At 35.9% G+C, this 25,591-nt stretch overlaps 1 protein-coding gene across 2 annotated transcripts in view; it reads right to left on the reverse strand.

Moving 5' to 3' along the window:
* LOC143257138 (uncharacterized) overlaps nucleotides 1-25,591 on the reverse strand; it is a 70,110-nt gene that overhangs the window by 9,533 nt on the left and 34,986 nt on the right. For both annotated transcript variants that reach the window (XM_076515427.1, XM_076515428.1), the window contains exons 3-5: nucleotides 3,862-4,019; nucleotides 3,652-3,724; nucleotides 2,777-2,932 (exon numbers count right to left, since the gene is read on the reverse strand). In XM_076515427.1, the coding sequence (XP_076371542.1) occupies nucleotides 2,777-2,932; nucleotides 3,652-3,724; nucleotides 3,862-4,019 (387 nt within the window). The remainder of the gene's footprint in view (nucleotides 1-2,776; nucleotides 2,933-3,651; nucleotides 3,725-3,861; nucleotides 4,020-25,591) is intronic.

Genomic DNA, 25,591 nt, shown 5'->3' on the forward strand with positions numbered 1-25,591 from the left:
CAGGGAAAAACACTTATATATGTCGCAAGATATTCATGTTAGGCCTAATACTATTGTCCGTCGACAAATATAATTTTTATCCTGTTATTTAAAAAATGTTGAAATTAAAACGTATACCACCGTTTTCAAATCTTAAGCTGGCGTCGTTTCGTCTCATTATTTTCAGAATATATTATACAAAAATCTAAATATTTTATCCTGCCGATAATTCTTTAAACTCCCCCTTCTTTTATCAAGAGATCTTAACCATACCATCCTGGAATAACCCTACTGGTTCTCCTCTGAACCTTTTCTAAAACCATACACAATATTCCATGTAAGGCTTAACTAGTGATTTGTATACAGAAATCATTGCTTCTTATGACTTGTTATCAACATGTCTATACACATACCTTACAATTCTATTAACCTTACAGTTAGACACAGATCGTTATTTGATGCTTTGGGTGATCTATCTACTGCTGAATTGAGATCACTTTCTTTAATGACCCTACTGAATGGGTTTCCATCTTTATAAACGCGTGATCATTTGCCATATATATTTCAACTTTTAAACAGATCCAAGCCATTCTACGTATCTCAAAAACCAAAAATACCCAAAAGTTCATGTGGTAATGAATGTTTACTAATTACGCCCTTGCCAATATCCTTAACGTAAGCAACAAAAAAGAATTGTACGAGACACTTCACTTGCAGCAATGATCCAGTTTGGCTGAGCTCTGCTAATAACAATCTTTAATATTCTGTAATATGACCACTTTACAAACTAATTAGTTAGCTTATTCAACCCCTCAAATATGGTTTTTGTAGTTAATATTTGCGTGGCATCTTAGCAACAGGTTTTTGAAAATACCAAAAGTTCACCACTCATCCATGTTCAAAAAGTTTAATTATTTGACATTCAATGGTGGCATGAGGGCTTTTAATACACAAAATGTGTAAGGTATCTTTGAAATCTGAGAAAGATATGTGAACAAAAATGCTTATATTATCATATTTAGAAGTTGTAATGAATGGTGAGCTACGTGAGGAATGGCATTTTATACTGTTGTCAATCTAACCATGTCTTTCAAAAAAGTGATTTTTTTTTTACCAAACAAAGTTGTCAATTATGAATCCATTTCTCAGACCGATTTACTTGTTAACTATTAAGTACACAAATAAAATTATGTGTTGAACAAAGTCTTCCATTAGAAATCCAGCTTACTTACTGATACACCTGTTAACCAAAATGTACAAAATTAATAATTATATATAAAACAGAAGCCAAACACCTATCATTGGGATGAGAAAGTTTTGGATAACATCTGAAGTCTGAATAAAATCAGTTTGAAATCCAAAACTGAGAAATCTAACCATTGTATGGACTCAAATAGAATTACATATCCCAAAATACGTGCGTCACTCATATCACTAACAAACAAACAAAAACAGAGAGTTTATTACCTCTGAGCATTGATAGACTTATTGCTAACATCTACAGAGTGTATTCAAACCATGTATGCAGCAACAATCTTTACCACGAGAAAGCGTATGCGACACCAAACGAGGGAGTATTTTACATCTATAGATGTGCTGAAACACTAATAAGTCTGAAAATAAACACTATATTTCGTTTGCCTACATACTACACTCTAAACAAAGATTTTCTCGTAAAATATAGTCCTCAAGAAAACCAACAGCTAAAGAAAGATACGGACTCGTATAAAAGTATAAACACGCCCGTTCAACAGACAACTGAAGTCTTGTAATAATCAAGTAAGCAAGACGGGAAAACTTTATAATTTCTGCTAAATTACAATTTTTTGGCTTAACGCCTGATGGGCCGGCATGGCCAGGTGGTTAGAGCGCTCAACTCGTAATCTGAGGGCCACAGGTTCGAATCCCCATCACACCAAACATGCTCGCCCTTTCAGTCGTGAGGACGTTATAATGTTACTATCAATCCTACTCTTTGTTTGTAAAAGAGTAACCTAAGAGTTGGCGGTGGGCGGTGATGACTAGTTGCCTTCCTTCTAGTCTTCACTGTTAAATTAGGGACGGCTAGCGTAGATAGCACTCGTGTTGCTTTGCGCGAAATTCAAAAACCACACCAAGTTTAAGGACTGACTCTATACAGTGCTGGAATAATTGGTATTTTACTTCCTCCTAACGATCGGTTACACATAGTTTGAGTTCAATGAAGTCTGGAATAATCGAGCGTTTTATCATTATTTCAGGATCACGTGATCAAACGAATATATTTTTTTAAATATTCAAAATAAGAAAATTCAGTATTTTCTTTAGAGTTTCACTGTATTAAAACAGCATCACTCATTTCTATTCTGTATCGACAATAAAATACATATTTAATAGGCTTAGCGTTTCAAAAATCAACACATCCCATTTTAAAATGTTTCATTATCAACTAGCATTTTAATGGTTGGTTTATGTTGTTAAACTACATAATACACTATCTGTGTTCTTTCCCGCATGGGTATCGAAACCGGACATGTAGTGTTGTAAGGGTCCAGATTTACCACTGAGCCACTGGGAACATCGCATTTTCTTTTAACTCGGTTCATTAAAGCGGTTACTATCAATTTGTCATTGCTCTTGTTGTCTGAAAGCTTTCTTGTAAAAAAATAAACACATTTTAAAGTTTTAATGATATGTATATTTGCTACTTGCTTTTTCCTTGTGGAAAGTTTATCACGCAAACTATTGTTCTTTTATTATTTTAACTACTTAGAAATATGCAAAAATATTCTCTCTTTATACGAGATATTCAATTTACCTTTGTTGATTTCTCTACTTCCAATTGGCCATTATTCTTCACGACGTCAGAAGACACTGAAGTTTCTTCACTACCAATCTCTTTAACATAAACATTAGATTTACAGACGCGTTTGATCATGATGTCGCCACTGTTATCCATCTTGAATTTAACTCCCTGGTAGTGGAGGAAATAAGCAAATAATAAATTTATATTTTAAATCAAATTTTAAATTTTCTTCTTAATTTTTGATTTGTTGGTTTCTGTGAAGTACAAAACTGCACAATTGTCTGTGTTCTGCCTACCACGGGTATCGAAACTCGATTTTTGGCTTTGTAAATATTCATAGGTACCTCTGTACCATTTAAATGGATGGTGGTGGTATTTGAAACTTTAGATATTTACCAAATTTTCTCTCTTATTAAAATGATTTTGTACATCAACGGATACCGTAATATCAACAGTACTTGTGTTTCAAAATCTGGAGAGCAAACTGGGAGGATTTACACACTTTTAAATAAGTTAAGAAAAAATACATTCGAGATATGTATAAAATTTATTTAAACCAATGTTTCGTCTTTACAGATTCTTCAGGGTTAATGCGCGCGCGCTTGGTGTATGAACTTCAATTACTTCTTATTTCTGTTCATAGATACAATTTAACTTTTAATTTAGAAAAATGACAAGAAAATTCTCAACTGGAGAATGAAATTTCTACTTAAAGTGTGAGCTTGGAATCCGTTCCATCACAGTTTTAAAAGGTACGTATGCATAGATATATACATATATAGAGGTAGATAAATGTGCACGAGACATCTTGGTGCCCTTTTAGGATCGGATTGATCACGTAAGAAAGAAACCAAAGTGAAAGTCTATATATCAACTTTTCCACTTACATTTCCAATATGCCGTTTTGCTTCTTCTGTCTTAGAATCCCTCATTGGATTATCGAATCCACAAAGGCCAATTCTGAAAAAAAAAAAAAAAACTGATTGGAATTAGATGTTTGTTATTGATAACTAACGTAAACCTCATCTGCGTTTGGTCAGTTTTAGTTTTTATAAACAAACAAACAGAAATGATAAAAAAAAGTTGAATTAACTAACCTATAACCATCGAATCCATCATCCGATCCGTTAATTGTTAAGACAGGAACTCGGGCATAGGCTTTGGCTACTCTCCTATTTCTCTCCATACAAATGACTTTAGCCCAGATTTCGTCGTCAATTTGATCCCACTTATTAAGGACCTCTTGTATGTGATCCTTCAAAAATTATAAAAATCAAAAACAATACACTTCATCTAGTCCTTTAAGAAGGTCACAGTCTAATTTACTGATTATCTACCATTGTTAGTTTAAAGTTACGTAAACTCATCATTTACTATTGTTAGTTTAAAGTTACGTAAACTCATCATTTACTATTGTTAGTTTAAAGTTACGTAAACTCATCATTTACCATTGTTAGTTTAAAGTTACGTAAACTCATCATTTACCATTGTTAGTTTAAAGTTACGTAAACTCATCATTTACTATTGTTAGTTTAAAGTTACGTAAACTCATCATTTACTATTGTTAGTTTAAAGTTACGTAAACTCATCATTTACCATTGTTAGTTTAAAGTTACGTAAACTCATCATTTACTATTGTTAGTTCAACAATGTTTTTGTTGCTTTTGATTTAAAACAGTATTATTTCACCTTCAACTTTTTAATTGTTTTTATTGTCAGCAAGCATTAATTATCAACAGAAAATATAGATTTAAATTTCATTACATAATTGTACTCAGGTTTCGTTAATTTCTAAAATCGATCGAAAACAAGCTATAATCTCAATTAAAACAATTAGAATTATTGATTTTTCTCGCTGAATACGCACAACAGGATAATTATTGGAAATTGTCTACTAACTTTTCATTTTAAGCCCCTTTCCCCTTACCGTATTTTTGAGTTTATAAGAGGAGAGGAGGCCAACAAATAAAAGTATGCCTACAGTTGTAGTGAATCAAACAGAAGCTAACATAACAAAAGCCAGTTAAGGAGTTATAATAATTTGCTGAAGCAGTCATACATTTTGGTTCAAACTGTTTTATTTTGACAGCGGGGTACTAACCATTGGTCTTTTTCAACTAGAGAGAGGGAGAGTAGAGATCAGGAGAAGATTAGAGACCTCAAGTTTTCTCAAATTTATGGTATGTCACGACAGAGTAGCTATAGAAATGTCCATTTTGTATTAATAACTACGTTCAACGTACCGAAAAAAATGTTAAGAACTTACTGAAGAATGTGAGATTAGCTATAAGAATAAAGAACAGTTGACGAATTAGACAGTTAAGCCTAACAACCATAAAGTCCAGGTGGTCTTCAAATGACAAAAGCACTTAGTAAAAAATGCCATTTATAACAAAAAGCCATTTTTGCCGAGGTCAAAGTTAAAAATGAAACGCCTTCTATAGCTTGAGGTGCCTCCCGGTGTTCACGTTCCTTGGAGTGGGAGGACCTCTGGGTAAGACGGCTGTAAATTAATAGAAAAGGTGTAAATGTTGCACGACGTACAGATAGTTTTGTCCAATAAATAATAATGAATGGATGAACCACTGCCCCTCGTTTTACACCAGATAACGTCTACAGGTGAATATTTCACAACCCGTGGTAACACCCCTCTTAAACACGAGTTAGGATTTTTAAATTTCATATTTAACTTATAAACTGTTTAGTTATCGCTTACTGTCCCTCTGGTGACTGAGCGGTACGTCTGAAAACTTATAACATAAAATCGGGTTTCTATACCTGCGATAATCAGAATACTCGTAGGTCATTGAATAGCCTTGCACTTAGCAACAAAGAAAGAAACAATGTAATTAGTAATTTACTCGTTTCAGAACATGGAAGGTGGCAGGGATTAAAGAAATTTATTTTCCTGAAGCAATACTTTCTGTCCCTCTTCCCCACCAACCCATTTCCTGCTGAAGCACTAGCATCATTTTCTTTGACATTTTGCTCTACTGTGATTGATTGGGCTTCATTAAATTAACAAACATTACATCATCTAACATATAAAGCCCTCCCTCAAAGTGACTTATAATGCTAAAAATCTGGTTTCTGTACTTTATAGATCATTGTGTAGCTATGCGCTTGATGACAAACCAAATTATCTCCACACAAGGCTCAGGATGCCTCAAGGTAAAGTGAAGTACAGTTTAAGTAAGGGTGTGAAACAAAATTTCATTTGGGGGTGTCCTAAAAGCAAAACAATGTTAAGTGAATAAATACGAGTGTTGACGTAACAAGAGGCCCATAGTAGGGATCGATCCCTTATTTTTAGTGTTATAAGTTATCACGAGAGGTGTGTGTGTTAGTAACAATAAATGTGAGCATATCTACCAAATCACGTATTAATGAAATGTACTGTGTTATTCAAAACAAATAAATTCCACGACATCTAGAGCATCTGGATAAACATTACTCATATAGAAAATGAGGTCAGGTCAGAAAGAAGAAAAGTCTGTGGTGCTTAATTCGATTATAATTATCAACGAGAATGTAATTAGACGAATAGTATACAGAATTTGCCCTATATTACTAGATATGAACAATTCTATTAAAATTCTATCGTGTATAATGCTGAGACATATTATGTTGATTTAACAGTTCTTTCTTGTTTGTTATGAACAGAAAGCAACACTTTAACAGATATACATCCTTTTAAACCTATGGCTGTCCTGTTTTTGTATTGATTTGTATGACCAGAGCAATTTGATAAAACCACGTAACAAGTCTTTAAACTGAAAAAAACTATGGAAATGATCGATCGTTTCAAAAGCAAAGGAAATGGCTGACGTTTTAAAAACCCAGAATATAGTTTAACAGTCTTTTGGAAAGTTAACAGAAGATTAACCAAAAATTCTCGGATCCACAGACTGGCCACAAAAAGCACTTCATGTAGATAACACTTCTATAAGTTATACCAAATGTATGTAACACCTACATTAGATACAGCTTCTAGTAGTATTATCTACATTAATTGCAGCTTCTAGAGGTATTAGCTACGTTAGAGCTTCTAGCAGTTGTACCTAATGTATATAATACCTCAAGAAGCGGTATCTAATTATATACCTCTAGAAGCTGTATCTAATGTAGGTAATACCTCTAAAAGCTGTATCTAATGTAGGTAATACCTCTAAAAGCTGTATCTAATGTAGGTAATACCTCTAAAAGCTGTATCTAATGTAGGTAATGCCTCTACAAGCTGTATCTAATGTTGGTAATATCTCTACAAGTTGTATCTAATGTTGGTAATACTTCTAGAAGTTGTACCTAATGTTGGTAATATTTCTAGAAGTTGTACCTAATGTTGGTAATACTTCAAGAAGTTGTACCTAATGTTGGTAATACTTCAAGAAGTTGTACCTAATGTTGGTAATATTTCTAGAAGTTGTACCTAATGTTGGTAATATTTTTAGAAGTTGTACCTAATGTTGGTAATATGTTTAGAAGCTGTACCTAATGTAAGTGATTCCTCTAGAAGCTGTACATAATGTAAGTAATACTTCTAGAACCTGAATGTAATGCAAGTAGCGTAGTGTTGATCTGTGTATCGTCAACTTCTGAAAACATCTCTCGTTTGGTTTTGGTTTGTTTTGAATTTCGCGCAAAGCTACATGAGGACTATTTGCAATAGCCGTCCCTAATTTAGCAGTGTAAGACTAGAGGGAAGGCAGCTAGTCATCACGACCCACCGCCAACTCTTGAGCTACTTTTTTACTAACTAATAGTAGGATTGACCGTCACATTATTTCGCCCCCAAATGACGCCTTTATTTAGAGTTCTGGATTATTTTCTGTAATTTGATGCCTCAGTTTTGGAAGATTTTTATTCTGGTTAGCAGACGTTGTGGTTTAGCTTATAAAATTAAATATATACACTGCTGGCCAAAATCTTAAGGCCAATGAACATAAAAAAAAATATGCATTTTGCGTAGTTAGACTCAACCACTTATTTGAGTAGAGCTTCGAAAGATGAAAATAAGAAAAGGGAAAATAAAAAAAAAACTTTTTTAGCATTTAATAGGGAAAATGTGAACACTATGAAATTAGCCTAAATACTAGCTGGTCAAATGTTTAAGACCATACCAAAAAGAAGTCCTAAACGGGGTAGGAAATGCCCAACAAGAGGGCTCAGTAGTGAGTTGCGCGGCCGTCATTGCGAATAACTGCAAACATTCGCTTTGGCATAGTCGATATAAGTTTTTGCAGAAAGCTAGCTGGAATGTTATTCTAAATGGTAAAGATGGCTTCGCGAAGATCATGCACTGTTTGGAATTGACGTCCATTTCTATAGACTTCCCTTACCATCCATTCCCAAACATTTTCAAGGGGTTCAGTTCGGGCGAACACGCTGGATGGTCCAAAAGAATCACGTTATTCGCCATGAAAAAGGCCTATGTTCTGTGGGCATTGTGGACTGCAGCATTGTCCTGTTGAAAGATCCAGTCATTTCCACACAAGCGAGGGCCTTCAGTCAAATAGGATGCTTTCTTTAACATGCCAATGTAGCCAGCTGCTGTTTGACGCCCCTGTATAACCTAAAGCTCCATTGTTCCATGGAAGGAGAGAGCACCCCAGATTATGATGGAACTTCCTCCACTGTGTCGTGTAGAAAATGTCTCCGGTGGGATATCCTTATCTCGCCAGTAATGTTGGAAGCTATCTGGACCATCCACGTTAAATGTTTTCTCATCAGAGAATAAAACCTTCTTCCACTTTTCTACGTCCCATGTTTGGTGCTTCTCAGCAAAGTTTAACCGAGCTGTTTCGTGGTGTGAAAGGAGGCGTGGCCTTTGAAGACGTTTACGGTTTTTAAAGATTTTCTCTCGTAGATGTTGTCTTACTGTTCTTGAGCTGCATTTTGCGTCCGTAAGAACCTTAATCTGGTTCGACGATCGGCTGGTGTCTTGCCGAATAACTAGTCGAATCCTCCTCCTCAACGCTGGCGAAATTTTCTTGGGTCGACCACTTGAAATTCTCGCTCCGTATCTCTCAGGGTCTTTTAAGAAATTTGCAACAGCAGTTTTACTGAGCGCAATCAAACCAGCGATAGCACGTTGAGAGAGACCTTGCTTTTGCGGCTCGACAATTCTGCCACGTTCAAACTGACAACTTTGTAGCCTTTGCCATGTTTTTATCCAATGTAACACAAAAGATGACAATGGGAGATGTTGACAACGCTAATGCTTGAACACAAATGACTAAATTTCGTTACGTGTTTACCGATTAATGCTTCGTTTCAGTATGGTTTTAAACTTTTGACCAGCTAGTATTTAGGCTAATTTCATAGTGTTCACATTTTCCATATTAAATGCTAAAAAGGTTTTTTTTTTCCCCTTTTCTTATTTTCATCTTTCGAAGCTCTACTCAAATAAGTGGTTGAGTCTAACAACGCAAAATGCATATTTTTCTTTAATGCATTGGCCTTAAGATTTTGGCCGCCAGTATATGTCATTATATCTGCTAGAAAATAAACATCAGTAATAATGTACATTAAGTGACATACATGGGTGGTGAAATAGAATGCTCAAACTAAACAGTTATGCCACAATCTTTAAAATACAAGAAAAAAGTTCTCGAAACAGCTGAGGTTAAAGAAACAATATAATCAACTGAGTTTAAAGAAACCCTAGAAATAAACGCGATTAAAGAAACAAATACAATCAACTAAGGACAAAAACTAGAAGCAAGTGAGGTTAAGGAATTCCAGAAACAGCTAAGGTTAAAGAAATTCCAGAAACAACTGAGGTTAAAGAAACCCTAGAAAGAACTGAGATTAAAGAAATCCTAGAAAGAACTGAGATTAAAGAAATCCTAAAAACCCAGTAGTTTTTAGGGTTTCTTTAATCTCTGTTGCTTCCAAGGTTTTTCAACATCAGATGTCTTTAGGTTTTCTAGGAACAACCGGGGTAAAAAAACAACTCTATGGAGAACTAAAGTAGAGACACTGAAGTCAGGTCGGTCTTCTGCGTAATTTATGCGTTCACCTCGTTACAACAAGGTTTAGTGATGAGGCACTTTACTTAGATTTCTTGTTTGAGGTAAACACTGACAACAGGTTTTATGGTATGTTAGAAGAATAAAAACATTTTTCGACGACAACGGTAAACATGTCTTTTAGTCTGAGACGAAAGTCCACAAAGCTTAGATTTTAATCCTTTGAGGCCTCCGTTCAATACTGCGATGCTAAAGACCCCCTTCTTAGGATGATTAAAAAATGAAGCCCCTTGATGCTCGAGGCTCCAGAGTAACTGCTTACACTGCACATCACCTAAATTCAGTGTGACAATCCATCATCTTTCTTTGCTATATTCTTATGTTAATTAACAGTTAAGAAAAGAATACACTGCTTTTTACAAGATTTACACGACGATTTAACTGACTGACTTTAACTGACTACTTGTCCCCTAATTGACTGGACAATGTCTGATTCTCTGATGTGTCTAACATTAACATACGGATAACAAGGGTCAGTTTTCCCTCAATTTCCCTCACTGGATACAGCAGATAGTCCGATGTTATAATAAAACACACACTTCTCTAATAGTGTGAGGCCCGACATGGCCAAGCGCGTTAAGGCGTGCGACTCGTAATCCGAGGGTCGCGGGTTCGCATCTCCGTGGCGCCACATATGCTCGCCCTTTCAGCCGTGGGGGCGTTATAATGTGTCAGTCAATCCCACTATTCGTTGGTAAAATAGTAGCCCAAGAGTTGGCGGTGGGTGGTGATGACTAGCTGCCTTCCCTCTAGTCTTACACTGCTAAATTAGGGACGGCTAGCACGGATAGCCCTCGAGTAGCTGTTGTTGTTTTGAATTAAGCACAAAGCTACACAAAGGGCTATCTGTGGTCTGCCCACCACGGGTATCGAAACCCGGAATTTAGTTTTGTAAGTCCACAGACATATCGTTGAGCGACTGGGGGTCTCGAGTAGCTTTGCGCGAAATTTAAAACAAACAAAGAAAGAGATAAAAAATAGAAAATCGTGTACGTGGGTGACTAACCTGAATTTTCACGTCTTTGAACCCTGGTTTCCACCATATCTTCGATTTACACTGAATCAAAATTTTCTTTTGATTTATAAATATTTTAGTGGGGGGGAGCATACACCCTGCACTTTTTTGCTTGTTTTGACTTTTAGTACATAAGTTTGAACGTACAGATTAACAAGGAGATCTGGGGCTACAACTCAAATATTATTTACACGGAAGAGATTTAAATTGTCGGTAGCTAACCTTTGGACCACCTCATGACGTAACGAAATCAAACTTTCAATGATTTAAAATATTGTAAGTATAAAGAAGCTTTTCTATGGTGTGAAGGATTAATACACCAAACAAAAATCTACAGCACTTACACAATAAAACTGAACATGAATATAAAATCACACCAGCCGAAAGTATAATGGCAGTCCGACGTTTCGACCACTCTGGTGGTCATTCTCAAGAGTGTGGAATATCGTGCATCAATGTAACTGCCTACATTTGTCAGATCTTTAAGAATGATTAGCCTTGGAATATATTTATTCATATATCTTTGGTTATTTTAGATTTATATTCAATGAAAAATACATATTAGTGTTGTTGTTCCTAAAATGCCCAAACCTTGCGAATTATTATTAGGATTATGACCGAAACTATACATAACAATGAGGGTACTCAAATGATCAGACAATGTGTTATTCTAAAGTCTTTATACAAAGAAGAAAGTAAAAGAACATTAGTGAAACAAATTCAAAGGAGAAAACCAGACCAAATTACAGAATGTTCAACAAAGTAATAATTAGACTTGCCATGAGACATCAGCATTAGGCCTATTATATTTTTACCACTGTATTATTTATCTAATCACTTAAGGGTTTTCAAAAATTAGAAGAGTATTCCAACCAAACTATATGCTCAATATTTATTGCTGACGGCGCAATTCGCTGAATCCAGAAATCATCAGAGGGGTTGGCACGCATACAAAACAACAATAACACAACAGTTGTCAGAATACTAGTTATATAAGCCATTTGTTACAACTACTGTTATGAGGTAATTGTTAATTATAACCATACCTTGCCAGCTTGGTAAAGGAGTTCACCCCGTAACAAAGTAACCATCTATAGACATGAATATTTCTGAAAAAAAGTGATTAATCGAGTAACCACGAGAATGAGCTTGGGATTCGGTGGTTATGTATGAAGGGTCAGCAGAAGAGCTGTTCAACAGCATATTACGCGTAGCTGTCACATGTCTGCAACATATTTGAATGTAGTGAGAAACCTACTATTTTTCCTCTTCATTTCTTTGTACATTACACACAAATGTATATATAGCTAGGCTCCGTTATTCATACGAGGGCTGTTCAAAAAATACGCGGACTGTTTGAATTGCGCGGCTCCAGTTGGTTCCAGGGAAATCCGCTTGGTGTCGCTAGGTTCGCACAGATCAGCTGATTACGACGCCATTTCCCGATTGCAGATATCTTCATTTGTGTATTAGCTACGCGGTTTTAAGTGAAGTGCGATTTTTTCGTTTGGCGGATTTCAGAATGAATGACCTGAAGGAGCAACGATTTGCTGTGAAACTTTGTGTTAAACTTGGAAAATCTGCAACTGAAACTTTTGCTATGCTTAACACAGCTTACGGTGATGTTGCTATAAAGCGTACGTCATGTTTCAAGTGGCATGAACGTTTTAAGGATGGTCGACAGTCCATTGAAGATGATGAGCGTCCTGGACGTCCTTCCACGTCAACTGACGACCCACACGTCGACAAAATCAACACCTTGGTGCGGGCAAATCGACGTCTGACTGTCAGGGAGCTTGCTGAAGAGTGTGGGATATCAGTTGGATCTTGTTACGAGATTTTGACCGAAAAATTGAAGATGCACCGCGTTGCTGCGAAATTCAGCCCTCAGAACTCGTGAGGTTTTGGCCAAACACTCGATCACTGTTCTTCCCCACCCCACCCCACCCCCTACTCACCTGACCTTGCTCCTTGCGATTTTTTCTTGTTCCCCAAACTCAAAAGACCCTTGAAAGGAAGAAGATTTGAGACGATTCCCAAGATTAAGGCAAATGCGACGAAGGAGCTGGAGGACATTACAAAAGAAGCGTACCAGGACTGTTTCAACAAGTGGAAACACCGTTGGGATAAATGTGTGCGTTGGGGAGGAGAGTACTTTGAAGGGGTCCCAGACCTGTAACTTCTAAATAAAGTACATTTTGTTTTATGACGTCAGTCCGCGTATTTTTTGAACAGCCCTCGTATGGTTCGTTTGCTTAAACCAAACCACTTTCTTTAAAATAGTAACAAATAACAGTACAATAAAAAAGTAAAAATTATTTATTCTAGTTCTGTCCTAGTGACAAAACTGTTGATCTATTTACAGATTCAATACATTTCTATATTATTACAATAATAGACGCATTTCTGTTCGCAGCGTTTTTGTGTTTGCTACACCTAATTGTTCAAACCAGATTCAGATTATATACTTGATTCAGTACCCTGAATAGCCATCAATTCTAAGCAGTATTCCAGACGAACTGATGATAGTCAATCTTTCGGTTCATATGTATTATTTTCTTAGTCCAGTGTCACATGAACCAACAATTTTGAACAGTCTTTCAAATTACCATATAATGGTTAATTTTCGTTTATATTATTTTGTTTAAGCACAACGTTGCACAAAGAGGCACCTCTGCTGTACCAACTACAGAGATCGAGCCCGGTATTTTAACGCTATAAGCCTTCTGATGAGCCACCGGAGATATTTCTGTCGGTGAATGAGCTGGTTGCTTGTGTGCCAGTGTGAACATTTTATTTGCAATGTTTTACACAGTATTTTGGAACCCACACACGTCGACCACCTATTTTTCATTTCCTCGTGCGAGTTATTATACGAAACAGGATGGAAATAAAAATGTAACTGTTCTTCGTGCTAGGGCGTCTTTCAAGGTCTACATGAGAACTCAACTGAAGACTGCCTTCTCAGATGTAATTGAAACTTCAATGTCTGATTGTTATTTAGATTCATATTTACTTAGACATATTATTCCAACTTAAAAAAATTCTGTGATTTACGTGTATCCTCCCTCAAATCTGTTGTGTGATACTAATTATGAATGTTCTATGTTTGATAATCCTTGTGGTATCAAACTTTTCGATAAAGTTAAAATTCATAAAAAAAGCGTTTCATGCGAAACGTCGTGAACATTAAAAGTGCTGTCGAACTTTGACCATTTTTTATATATTTGTGTGTGGTATAAGTTTCTCTCTCTCAGGCTCTACGACGTGTGTATTTGTTAATAACACTGTGAATGAATGCTCAAACTTACAAAGAAAACCCGAGGAATGTAGAAAAATATTTGCAAAAATTGTATGTTTCGATGTTAAGCAAACGCGACACAATATGCTAGCTGTGCTTTGCCCACCACGAGTATCGAAACCCGGTTTCTAGCGTTGTAAATCTACAGACATACCGCTATACCAAAAGGGGACATTTGCAAAGAGTATTGTGAAACGTTAGAACACACATCTACACAAGAACATTTCTTTTATTAGCTACGTTTCGGTCATATGCTGCCCCGTAAAATGTCTTTGACTCGTAATCTGAGGGTCGCGGGTTCGAATCCCTGTCGCAACAAACATGTTCACTCTTTCAGCTGTGGGGGCGTTATAATGTGTCGGTCAATCCCACTATTCGTTGGTAAAATAGTAGCCCAAGAGTTGGCGGTGGGTGGTGGTGACTAGCTGCCTTCCCTCTAGTCTTACACTGCTAAATTAGGGACGGCTAGCACAGATAGCCCTCGAGTATTTTTGTGAGAAATTCAAAAAACAAAACAAACAAACGGTCATATGCCCTTCTTCAAGCTTAGCTTAGCTATTAGAGTTACATTTTGTAATTTTAACAGCTAAACCTGTCGAAGAACATACATTCAAAGCGTACTTAACAAAAGAAGTTTTATATTACAGACGTGTTTTTTCTAGCTTTTCACAATACCTCTCGCTTGAACTTAGAATTATTGATGGTGGTTCGACTGCACAGGCTTTCGAGGCATATTTCCCCAAACTTTTTATGCCTCAAGTACCTTGTGTCCCCGTGGATGTTCCTGAGGATTTAACATAGAAAAATAAATGAATTCGTCCATTTTTTGTCAATTCTTTACTCTGAGTGTTGTAACACACGAAAGCATAAATATTACTCGATGCCAACAAATATGTGGGACACACAGGTAGTGAGTGGTACAGAAACAAGTGTAATTTGAAGCCTGAGAACAGTTCTTATTCGCCATTACGTAATGCATCGGCAAACCTTATCAGGCTTGGCAAAAATTAGTTCTGTTCCTATTCTTGTGGTGAAAAGAAATCATGGAAGGAAACAGGCGAGGATGTGACAAACATAAGTTGGTTAAAACATTTGCATCTACTTATTCCGTTTGATGTAGATGCGAAAGAAAGTGGACAATTTAACTACCAAAATTCAAATGTACTCTTATGTTATTCCTTTGTGTTTGATATTTTCGTTATTCCAAGTCTTCTTTCACTCTCTGCTAGGCCTCGTCTAGTTTGTTGTTAACACCACGAAACAGGCGTGAATTTCGACAGACTTCCTTTAAGTGTAGTACCTGAAGACAATACGGTGAACAAGTGTCACATTTTTTGTTTTGATAACAAATAAAGCGAAAAGTCTCTTCTATTATACCTGCTTGGGTGACTTTACGGTCTTTGAACTTGCCTACACGTCTATACCACTGACCTGCTTTCTGAAACTACCGATAGAAGGCAGGCTCAATGGTAATAACAACTCAGCATTAAACATCAAATTCGCGCTATTGTAACCCAGTCTGCGTTTTATAGCTCTAACGAAGTCTGACCCATGGTAATTTAAACTCTTAAACCACCTCGAACAACGGTAACCAGAACACGTGGTACTACTAAAAGTCTACAACTGCAATCTGACGAATTCTCTACAAGCTGTTACCACAATATGTAGTATGGTTATAATAATAACTTAACGTTCCTCTGATTGCAACGTACATTGGTCAGTTTTAGTCAACCTGAAAAGTGCACTATTAAACAAAAGAATTAAATGGTCAGGTCAGAAGACCTCGTAATGAGGACACAGCTAGCTTTAATTTACGACTGATGGCCACAGAAAGGGAAGTCTTTTAACAGAGCTACTCTTAATGAAATTGCAGAGTTGACAGCATATCATGTCTCGAACCCTAGACTTTCAGATCTGCAGATGGGCGTTCTAGAACAGTGACGTACTTGGCAGAGAACAGAAGTATCGAATCATCTACTTACTGCACAGAAACATATGTTTCGTTGACCTAACGAACTTCTTCACGAAATATCTTCACAACATTTTAACTTATATTGGTTTCTTTAGCTTCAGTTTAAACCAATAACTTAAACCTGGCTGGAACACGATCTAAAGTTTCCTGTCGCCTAAACACATACCGTATTTTCCGTCTAATAAGCCGAATTTCTGGCCCTAAATTTTGGACCTGATTTTTGGGGGTCGGCTTATTGGCCGATCACTCCTTTCGGAAATTTCTTCTTCTTAGGAAATGTTTTTCTTTTGAAAATTACCATAGGCGGTAATTTTGTCCCATCAGCAAAGCACGTTAAGACTACAGTGAAACGTTGTTTCTGGAATTTCATTGGTTACCTAATTACAGTGAGTGGAGCCAATAACGAATGACATATTGATTCCATCTCTGTCTCAATACGACACGTTCTGCTTTACTACAGAACGCCAATGATCACACACAACATGCATGCTGACGCTGAAACGAGACTAAGAAATCATTTTGAAGAAACTTGTCACTTCTTAAAAATGGCTTCGGCTTATTGGGCGGTAATAAGCAAAAACCCTCATTTTCAGAGCTGAAAATTGGCCTCGGCTTATTCGGCGATTATTAACCGGAAAATACGGTATTTATGTTTACAAATTGACACGTATTGCGATATTAGTACCTTATACCGCTAATCAGGCTCCGTACAGGGAATCCTCAATAGCCGCCGCTGTAATTAAATCTCAAATCAGTCAAAATATGCAGCTATGAGCTAAACGTTTGTACTTGAAAAAATACACACACTAAAAAACAACATAAACTTAGAACCATTCTCTAAGCCGCTATGCCCTGGCTAAAAATGAAGTGATTAACGTGTTAGAAATGTAAATCCAAGGGTTCGTGGTTTGTGACTCGTTGCAGGACAAATAATTGTTCTGTTTTTTTTCTGGGCGTGGGGGCGTTATGAGAATGACAGCCAAGTCTCCCTATTTGGTTAATCGAAAGTACCTCAAAAGTCGGTGGTGGATGGCGTTGACTAGTTAGTTGCCTTCCCTCAAATGTATTAGTTCAAAATTAAGGACTGCTCCTCGCGAATATTCTGAAACAAAAACAAATGCTACAAAAGAGCACAAGGGTTTAATGTGGAACAAATATCAATATCAGTTATAACTGTTGTAACCACGCATGACAAAGATCAACTTAAAATGTATAGGTTAATTACATAACACAGATAACCGAAGTAATAAGGTTATCAAACAGGTCATTGCAACGGTCCTTCTTGGGCACACGTGCATCACTTATGAATGAATCCTATCGAATCTCTTTAAGCGACATGATTTAAAAACAAAGTCGAATATTAACGATTTTGTTACGAAAATAAAGTAAAAACGTACAGTTGTTACTAAATGTATGGCAGTATCTATAATCATCATGCCCTCTACCGACGATCTCATGCAAACATCACAGATTATTAGTTGTTGTTTTAATGTATTTTTTGTTGTTAAGCACAAAGCTGCATAAAAATTAACTGAGAAAAATATCCACCGCGGGTATAGAAACACGATTTTTAGCGTTCTAAGTCCTGTGACTTGTCTCTAAATTAGTTACTCTATAAGTAAATAAAAACTTTTCTCTTTTGCCCGAAAACTATAAAAGTTAATTCTGTTGCATAGAAACAAAGTTTTATTGGAAACTTTGCACGGCTCGGAGATTAGGACCTTCGATTTACAATATGCAGGTCGCGGAGAATCAAATTCCAGATTTTGATAGTCGTAAGTCCTTAACCTTACTGCCAACCCGCATACTAGAAAACTCAAACAATGACTTAATTCAAAGTGTTCGAAGGTGCGAACTAATATTAGACAAATATTTATTATAAATGAAAGCATGAAAAGATAAATAAAAATGTCCTTAGAACTGGAGGGTTGTAAAGTTTCAACAATTAGTTATTGTTTAGCATATTTGGCTAACTTCGCTTTGTCTTCCACAGGTAGTTGAGCCCCGAAGTTTACCCTTAAACTTACAATATTAGACAAGTGATATTAAACACGAAAATAATAATAATAGTTGAGACCTAAAGCAAACCAGTTCGAGAGTATGACCCTAGCTAGTATCAGACAGGCAGCTACAAACGTGTTGTTATTGTCGTTTAGAGAAGGAACAACATGTCTGCTGTATGACAGGGAAGCCAACATTGCAATAATTGTGTCCCATGTCACGTCATGACGTTTATAATAAAATTACGTTTTTCACAGTGAAAAAAACACACACTTTGAACTGTCTTAATACTTGTTATAGTTTAATCCTGTTTGGAGTTTTTGTTTCCTTTATTAATCCATCGCTATTTGATGTACTTCGTCTAAGAAAATACACTTTTAGCACCACCAAATGGCCTACATTTACACGTGCTCTGGAAATTCCTGTTTTCAGTCCTCGCTGTATAGACAGACACTCAGCTCAGATATATTTACTGATATGTTAATGTTTTGGGATAGCTGGTATTCTTCATTTATTAACTTGGATAATAACTCGAAAACATGCAGTTTCCAATTTGCCACGGACACAAATCGCAAGGTTTGAAATGCAAGGCTTAAGGCTATTCCCCACAAGTCAAAATGAATTAAAGAATTCTTTATGAACCTCGCAGGGTGGAGGTATTGCATTATGGTATATGTGTGTGGTGTGTGTTTTTACGCGCGTGTCTCGAAAACTAATAGATCGATGTACACGAAAATTTTACACAAAATGAGAAGTCAAAATGGGACAGTTCTCCTCAAATTCAGTTCGGATCTAAATAAGAATTCAGATTCTAAATCACTTTTAACCATTTATTTTGACGAGAACATGTGTCATTTTTGTGGTACTGGGTTAATAACTCTGTAATCTGATTTGAACTAGATTTTATAAATACATTGAGGCTGCGACTTTTCACCACACTTCAAGAAATCATCCGGATCGTTGATCATTCTGAATCTGAGAAGGATTTTCTGAGTTTTCGAAGGTGAAATCTGACGTTATTCAATACAAACGCACATAATCACAAAAAAGATAGTTTCTTTATTTGGAATTAAGCATAATGCTACATAAAGGATAACGAAACTGTTTTCTAGTGGTGTGCTACTGGGGAATGCTCAAAAAGGAGCGGTGATGGGGGTATACAGTCTCTCTAATTGCTCTTATTGAATATTGTGCTTAAAATACCAATAAAACTTCAAATTTTGTTGTTATTAATACGTTAAGTTTTTGTATATTATTTATCTTCAAAGAAGAAAAAAAGTAATTCCTTTATTTACAGTTCTTAAGAAATAGGTTGACAATTTTCATGTTTTGATTCCCATATTTCAAATTTTGTTATGTATTTATGTAAAGAAAATAAACGTTATACGTACACATGAAGTATTTAAACCAGAATTAGTTGTTAAAGATACCAGTACGTGTAACGTTGAATTTTTAGTATGGAATATTTTCAGCCAAGAATCACCAATGAGACAGAGACTCTTCCGACGTTTATAACATTCTTTTCTCAACTACTTATGTACCAAGTTGTATATGTTGGTTAGATATGGTCACACACATGAATAAATTAAACGGAAATACAATTAATATAGTTAATCCATCTAATTATTGCTGGGATTCCCTGTGGATTTTTACAGGGGAAAATAAGTGATTTCGCCTATTTATTTAGATCAGCTCTCTACATTTAGGTGTTGTAGCAGGTAATAACATAAATATTATAGACCTTACAGGCAATAAACGTAAATTAGATTAACTAAAAACCAACAATAGTCCTAGGACTCCAGCTGAATCCATAGGTGGAGAAGTTTTAATTTAAAGTTCCACTTAGTGGATTTAGTTGAGACTAGTTTGTTTATTGTCTAGTTATCTTTCATTACCGGATCTTCCAATGGTCTCGGAATAACCACTACCAATGTAACCAGGACCCCCCACTCAGAAGGAGGTCCTCCGACCACCGGCATGAATAAACCTCAACTATCCAGAAGTGGATGTACGAGACATTCATGAGTAGCCTAAATTAACAACACACATAAATGTCACTCACTTATGTTTTACAATTAACACAATACGTTACCAGCCCATGTATTCGTTCAACTAAACAGTGGTACCAAGACTTTTTAATTAATTATACTTTACATTAAGTTATTGCAGTAGGTACACAAAATTGTTGCGCTGTAAGTGGTACTTATATGAATTCCGCTGAGAAAGATGTCTCTATATTTAGTCTATTGTATATGAACATCACTATCTTATCTTTAAAAAAATTACTGAGGGTTAAAAAATGCACATCAGTTTAACTTTCGGGCACACCTTTTTAATTAAACCAAAAAGTTGTTCTCACTTCTCAGTCAATGTAAAACAGTGAAAGAGAAATGCCACAAGAACTTCTTAAGTATTGCACAACTTTGTTCTTAGGGGGTGGAAACTTCTGTCAGACATTCTTTATAAAATCTTTCCAAAATTACACCCCGAAATGATTTTTTTCCGAAAGTTTTTTTTTTGATATTGTCTTCTTCTTCCTTAAAGATCTGTATATTATCAAATTTATAAAGGAGTATCTGAAGACCAGTGGTGAGATTTATACAATATCTACAATCATTTAGATCAGGAACTGTTGACGAAAAGACTTTTGACGTACCGTATTATTTCGAATTTAAGACGCATCTTTTTTCACATTTTTCGAGTTGAAAATCAGGGTGCGTCTTAAATCGATGTATTATTTTCCACTCTTCGAAAGTCTCGAAAACATCACTTTCCTCGAAACACAAAAATTTTCGAAAAATCCTGCATTAACATACAGATTGGACTATATTTTAAAAAAACTTGGCTCAGAAAGACTTGAAAAAAAACACGCACGAAACGTCAAATTTGCTGATATCAGCGCCTCTAGTGGTGTAGTTGAACATCACCGTCCTCAGTCTTTGTATGACTTGCTTGTTGTCCAGATGTTATTTTAATACGTTTTTTGTAATTGCTTTTCTTACCCATAGGAAAGCGTTTCTAATTATTATCCAGATTTGTTTCCTGAAAATCCCTTTTTAAATTCGAAGTAATACGATATGTAATTCCAACAACGAACAAGATGTTAAATAAAAGATAGATTGGCAGTTAAGATGAGGACTGAACTCTAACTTATCGGCGGTAGAAACTATTCCACAAAAGATGTGGGCTCATTTTAGGAAACAAAACCCAAACCATGATCGGACGAGGACCACTTAGAAGCTGAACACTCAAGAACCTAAATAGTGGAACGCTCTCAGGTTCTTTCCGCAATAACGTAAGCTTGAAATATGTCGTAATACAGTCAATAAACTAATACATTAACCAAATATGGCAAAATGACTTTAGGAAACAAAACTGAAACTGTGTTCAGTTGAGAACTATACTTTTGATATATCAACACTCATAACTCTAGACAGTGCAATACCTCGAGTTTGCTTCTCTCTGTGATATTTTGGTTTAACTTATTACACTTACAAAATTGAAAGTTTAACCATGCGTACAATAAGGAGGCCCTGGCACGACCTGGTGGTCAGGGCACTCGTCACACAGCCTGGTAACGGGTTCAGATGTTGTGAATTACAATATGACGGTTAGTACTACAACCTCTTGGTGCATGTTTCAAATATTGACGGTGGGTGGTGTCTATTGCTTAATAATTAGAGACAGCTAGATGAAATAGCCACCGTGTCGCTTGGTGTAAAACTCAACAAATAAAAAAATAATCATGCAAGCAAATACTCATTACTAAAGAAATGCAGGACTCGTGTATTGGTATGTTTAATCATCCATTGTTAATTACCCATCCTCCAGACTGGAGCGCTAGCAACAGAAGTTTTAAAATTGGTTTTGATACCAAATAGAAGAAAAGACAATTTTCTAACGATACGCCACTCGTTGTTGGAGCTATTACAATCACGTATTAGAGAGAAAGTGAAGCATTTTTCCAGTAAGATTAAGTAACGTATGCAAATTTATTAGCTAGGTACCAGAGTGGATTTCTTGTTCCAGTTAAAAATAGGCTTAAAATTGTTACATTTTTATTCTGCATCACACTACATAAATAAACATCCAATAAACTTTGCAACAGAACACTGTAAAGTTTGTTTTTCTTCGAATTGCGAGCTTCACATATGCTAACCAAATGCACGCATGCGTAGACGCGTTTCACCACCACTGACATAAGTAAACATACGTATAGTAGCAAAACGAAACGCAGTAGTAAAAGTGGCAAAATTCGCTGAACGTTTCACTGATCTTTATTGCCGTTTCACCGATTCCACGAAACAGCAAAAGAGAAAGAAAACAAGTAGAAATAAAATCAACTAAAGTCTCATATGCATATGTGCAGCAGTAGCAACGAAGATCCATCAATAGTGAATATTAGAATAAACACAGATTTACACGAATGTGCTTTCAGGTGTGCAAAACTGCTCTCTTGACGATGACTTGGTTTTACATCCTCCTCTACACTGTTATTCTTAAGTGTAAATAGTTTTATTTTTTCGACAATATATCTAAAAATACGCAACTTTACACAACTGTTGTGACGTAAATATAAAATAATAACAAATTATATAACTGCAACAATAAAAAGAAGTTTCGTTTGAAGGGTTATTTTTCTATTTTCAATCAAAATTCAAAATTACAATTGTTTTCGACTTAGTTATAGAATGTATTGATGCACGTGTTACTGAGCACCCTTAAAATCCGCAACAAAAGAGGTAATAGGAAGAACATTAAGCGTGAAATAAGAATCAAGCTACGATATTTACTTTTACAATTAGATGAGGGATGGAACACCTTTCAGCCGTAGGGGCGTTATAATGTTGATAAAAGTGTAGCCCAAGAGTTGGCGGTAGGTAGTGATGACTAGTTACCTTTCCACTGGTCTCACTCTCTTAAATTAGGGACGGCTAGCCCAGATAGCCCTCGTGTGCTTTGCGCAAAATTCAAAAAACAAACAAGAACTTTTCACCACCGAGATGTTCTTAAAGTGACTACAGGGGAAGGCAGCTAGTTAACACTACTCACCGCCGACTCGTAGATCACTCTCATCGAATACTAGGAATTAACTGTTACTCTTATGATGTATCCACGCAACGACTCTATGAAGCCAAATTATTTATTTATGTATTATTTTTGGTGGTAACAGTTAGGCACGCTAATTTCTGGGACACTCTTGACCATCTGTATATGTTGAACTAGTTTTTCTCGATGACAAGAAACCCACTTGAAGTAAAATATTCCATCCGTCGAAATAAAAACCTGCCTGGAAGACCGAGCTAGAAGACTGGTGATTCATTCTACACAAACCGAAAACACCAACAAAACAACGAAAAACAACCACCAGAAAGAAGACAACCTCGACAACAGTTCCATCGACAACCAACAACTCATTTTTTCAGGCAGAACTGAAATCATCTATTTTCCCGAAACACCTCAAAAATTATCTTAAACAACTTTTTCAAAGAATTTTCCCGCAAAAAACCATCAACATAATTTCACTGAAAAGAAAACTAAAACATAACCTCACACGAAAAGATATTAATTCTATAAACAACCTAAAACAAGACAACAACATTAAAATTTTAAAAGCAGATAAAAGCAATGCTATAGTTATAATGAACACAAATGAATAAATTCAAAAATTGAACATTTTAATAGATACAAACCAATTTAGACTAACACACAAATTCAACAAAAACGCATGAAAACCAAATGAACAAAATAATACTACAAATGAAAAAAACCAACACGATCTCAGAAAATATTTATTCTTACCTACGAAGAACCGACTCACGCACACCACAACTATACGGCATCCCTGATCCTCACAAACTCGATTGTCCACTACGACCCACAATGTCGACCAATGAATCATTTAACTACAACCTCGGTAAATGCACAGCGTGGTCAGTTTCTAAATATGTAACATCAGCCGGCTCATTTTTCAAAGACTCTTTTAACTTTAAATATATTCTTAATCAACTAAACCATAAAGCTTTCGATGTAATCTCCTTCTTCACAAAAGTTCCAACAACTGAAGACTGCAAGATAGTTTTAGAACTTTATATCCAAGACCCAAACCCATTGATATACACCCCCAGCAATCAATTAGCAATTCCAACAACTGAAGACTGCAAGATAGTTTTAGAACTTTATATCCAAGACCCAAACCCATTGATATACACCCCCAGCAATCAATTATCAGTTCCAACAACTGAAGACTGCAAGATAGTTTTAGAACTTTATATCCAAGACCCAAACCCATTGATATACACCCCAGCAATCAATTAGCAACCGTTATAGAATTCGCTACTACCAAACCTAACTTTATGTTCAGTAACCAAAACTACTTCCAAAAAAATGGCCTAAATATGGGGAATCCCGTGTCATCAGTTCTAGTCAACATTTTTATGACACAGATTGAATCACGAGCGATCAATTCAGCCTTACACCCACCACTATTCTGGTACAGGTATGTTAATGATACAATTACTGGATTCACATCTACAGAATACACACTTAGTTTTTTCAGTCATGTTAATACAATACACCCCAACATTAAGTTCACCTGTGAACAGGAAAAAACTACTCAAATAATACTTCTCAACCTCAAGATCACCAGAACTCATACATAATTCAAAACAGAAATCCACAGAAAAATCACCCATACTGGACTATAAATTCCCTGTAACTGAACACATGAAACAAAACAAAAACTCAACATATTAAGAAACCAAATAAACACAGCCACAAAACTCTGCTCACCCGATAAAATTAACGATGAAATTAACAAAATAAAACACTTTAACAAATTTCCTCTAAAAATATTTTCCTGAAAAAGTTATACGCATACACCTAGACCAACAACAAACAAACAACAATAAATCCCAAGACACAACAAACTGCAAAAACTTACACTGCTGCATACCATATGTTCCTGACATCAGTGAAAAGATAACGAACATTTGGAAAAAATCTTACAACAAAACACAACATTCCAGTAAACAAACTTATTCTAAAAACAGGTACAAAAGTAAAGTCCATACTATGTAAAAAACTACAATGGCAAACAAAGCACCAACATTATTTACAAAATACAATGCAACAACTGCCACGACTTGTATATTGAAGAAACAAGCAAAAAAACGGAAACCAGATTCAAATAACAAAAAAAAAACAAAAAACACTCTCACACGTTTTTAAAAACTGCAAATGAAATAAACACAATATAACCATAGAAAACTCCCAGATACTAAGTAGGGAAACAAACGCAAAATCAAAGAAGCCCTACTTATACAATAACTAAAACCAATATTAAACCAATATAAATGAACACCTTTATATCTATACTAATTAATAACCTAACACCTAATTGCATCGCCCTTACAATCCCGTACCCGTTTACACTCTCGTTCCTACAACGCGCGCCAAGCAACGGTCAGTTGCAAACTCTCTGGCAACCTGAAGGTGACTTAACAAG

This window comes from Tachypleus tridentatus, chromosome 7, assembly GCF_004210375.1.
Source record: "Tachypleus tridentatus isolate NWPU-2018 chromosome 7, ASM421037v1, whole genome shotgun sequence".
NCBI classification, from domain to species: Eukaryota; Metazoa; Arthropoda; class Merostomata; order Xiphosura; family Limulidae; genus Tachypleus; species Tachypleus tridentatus.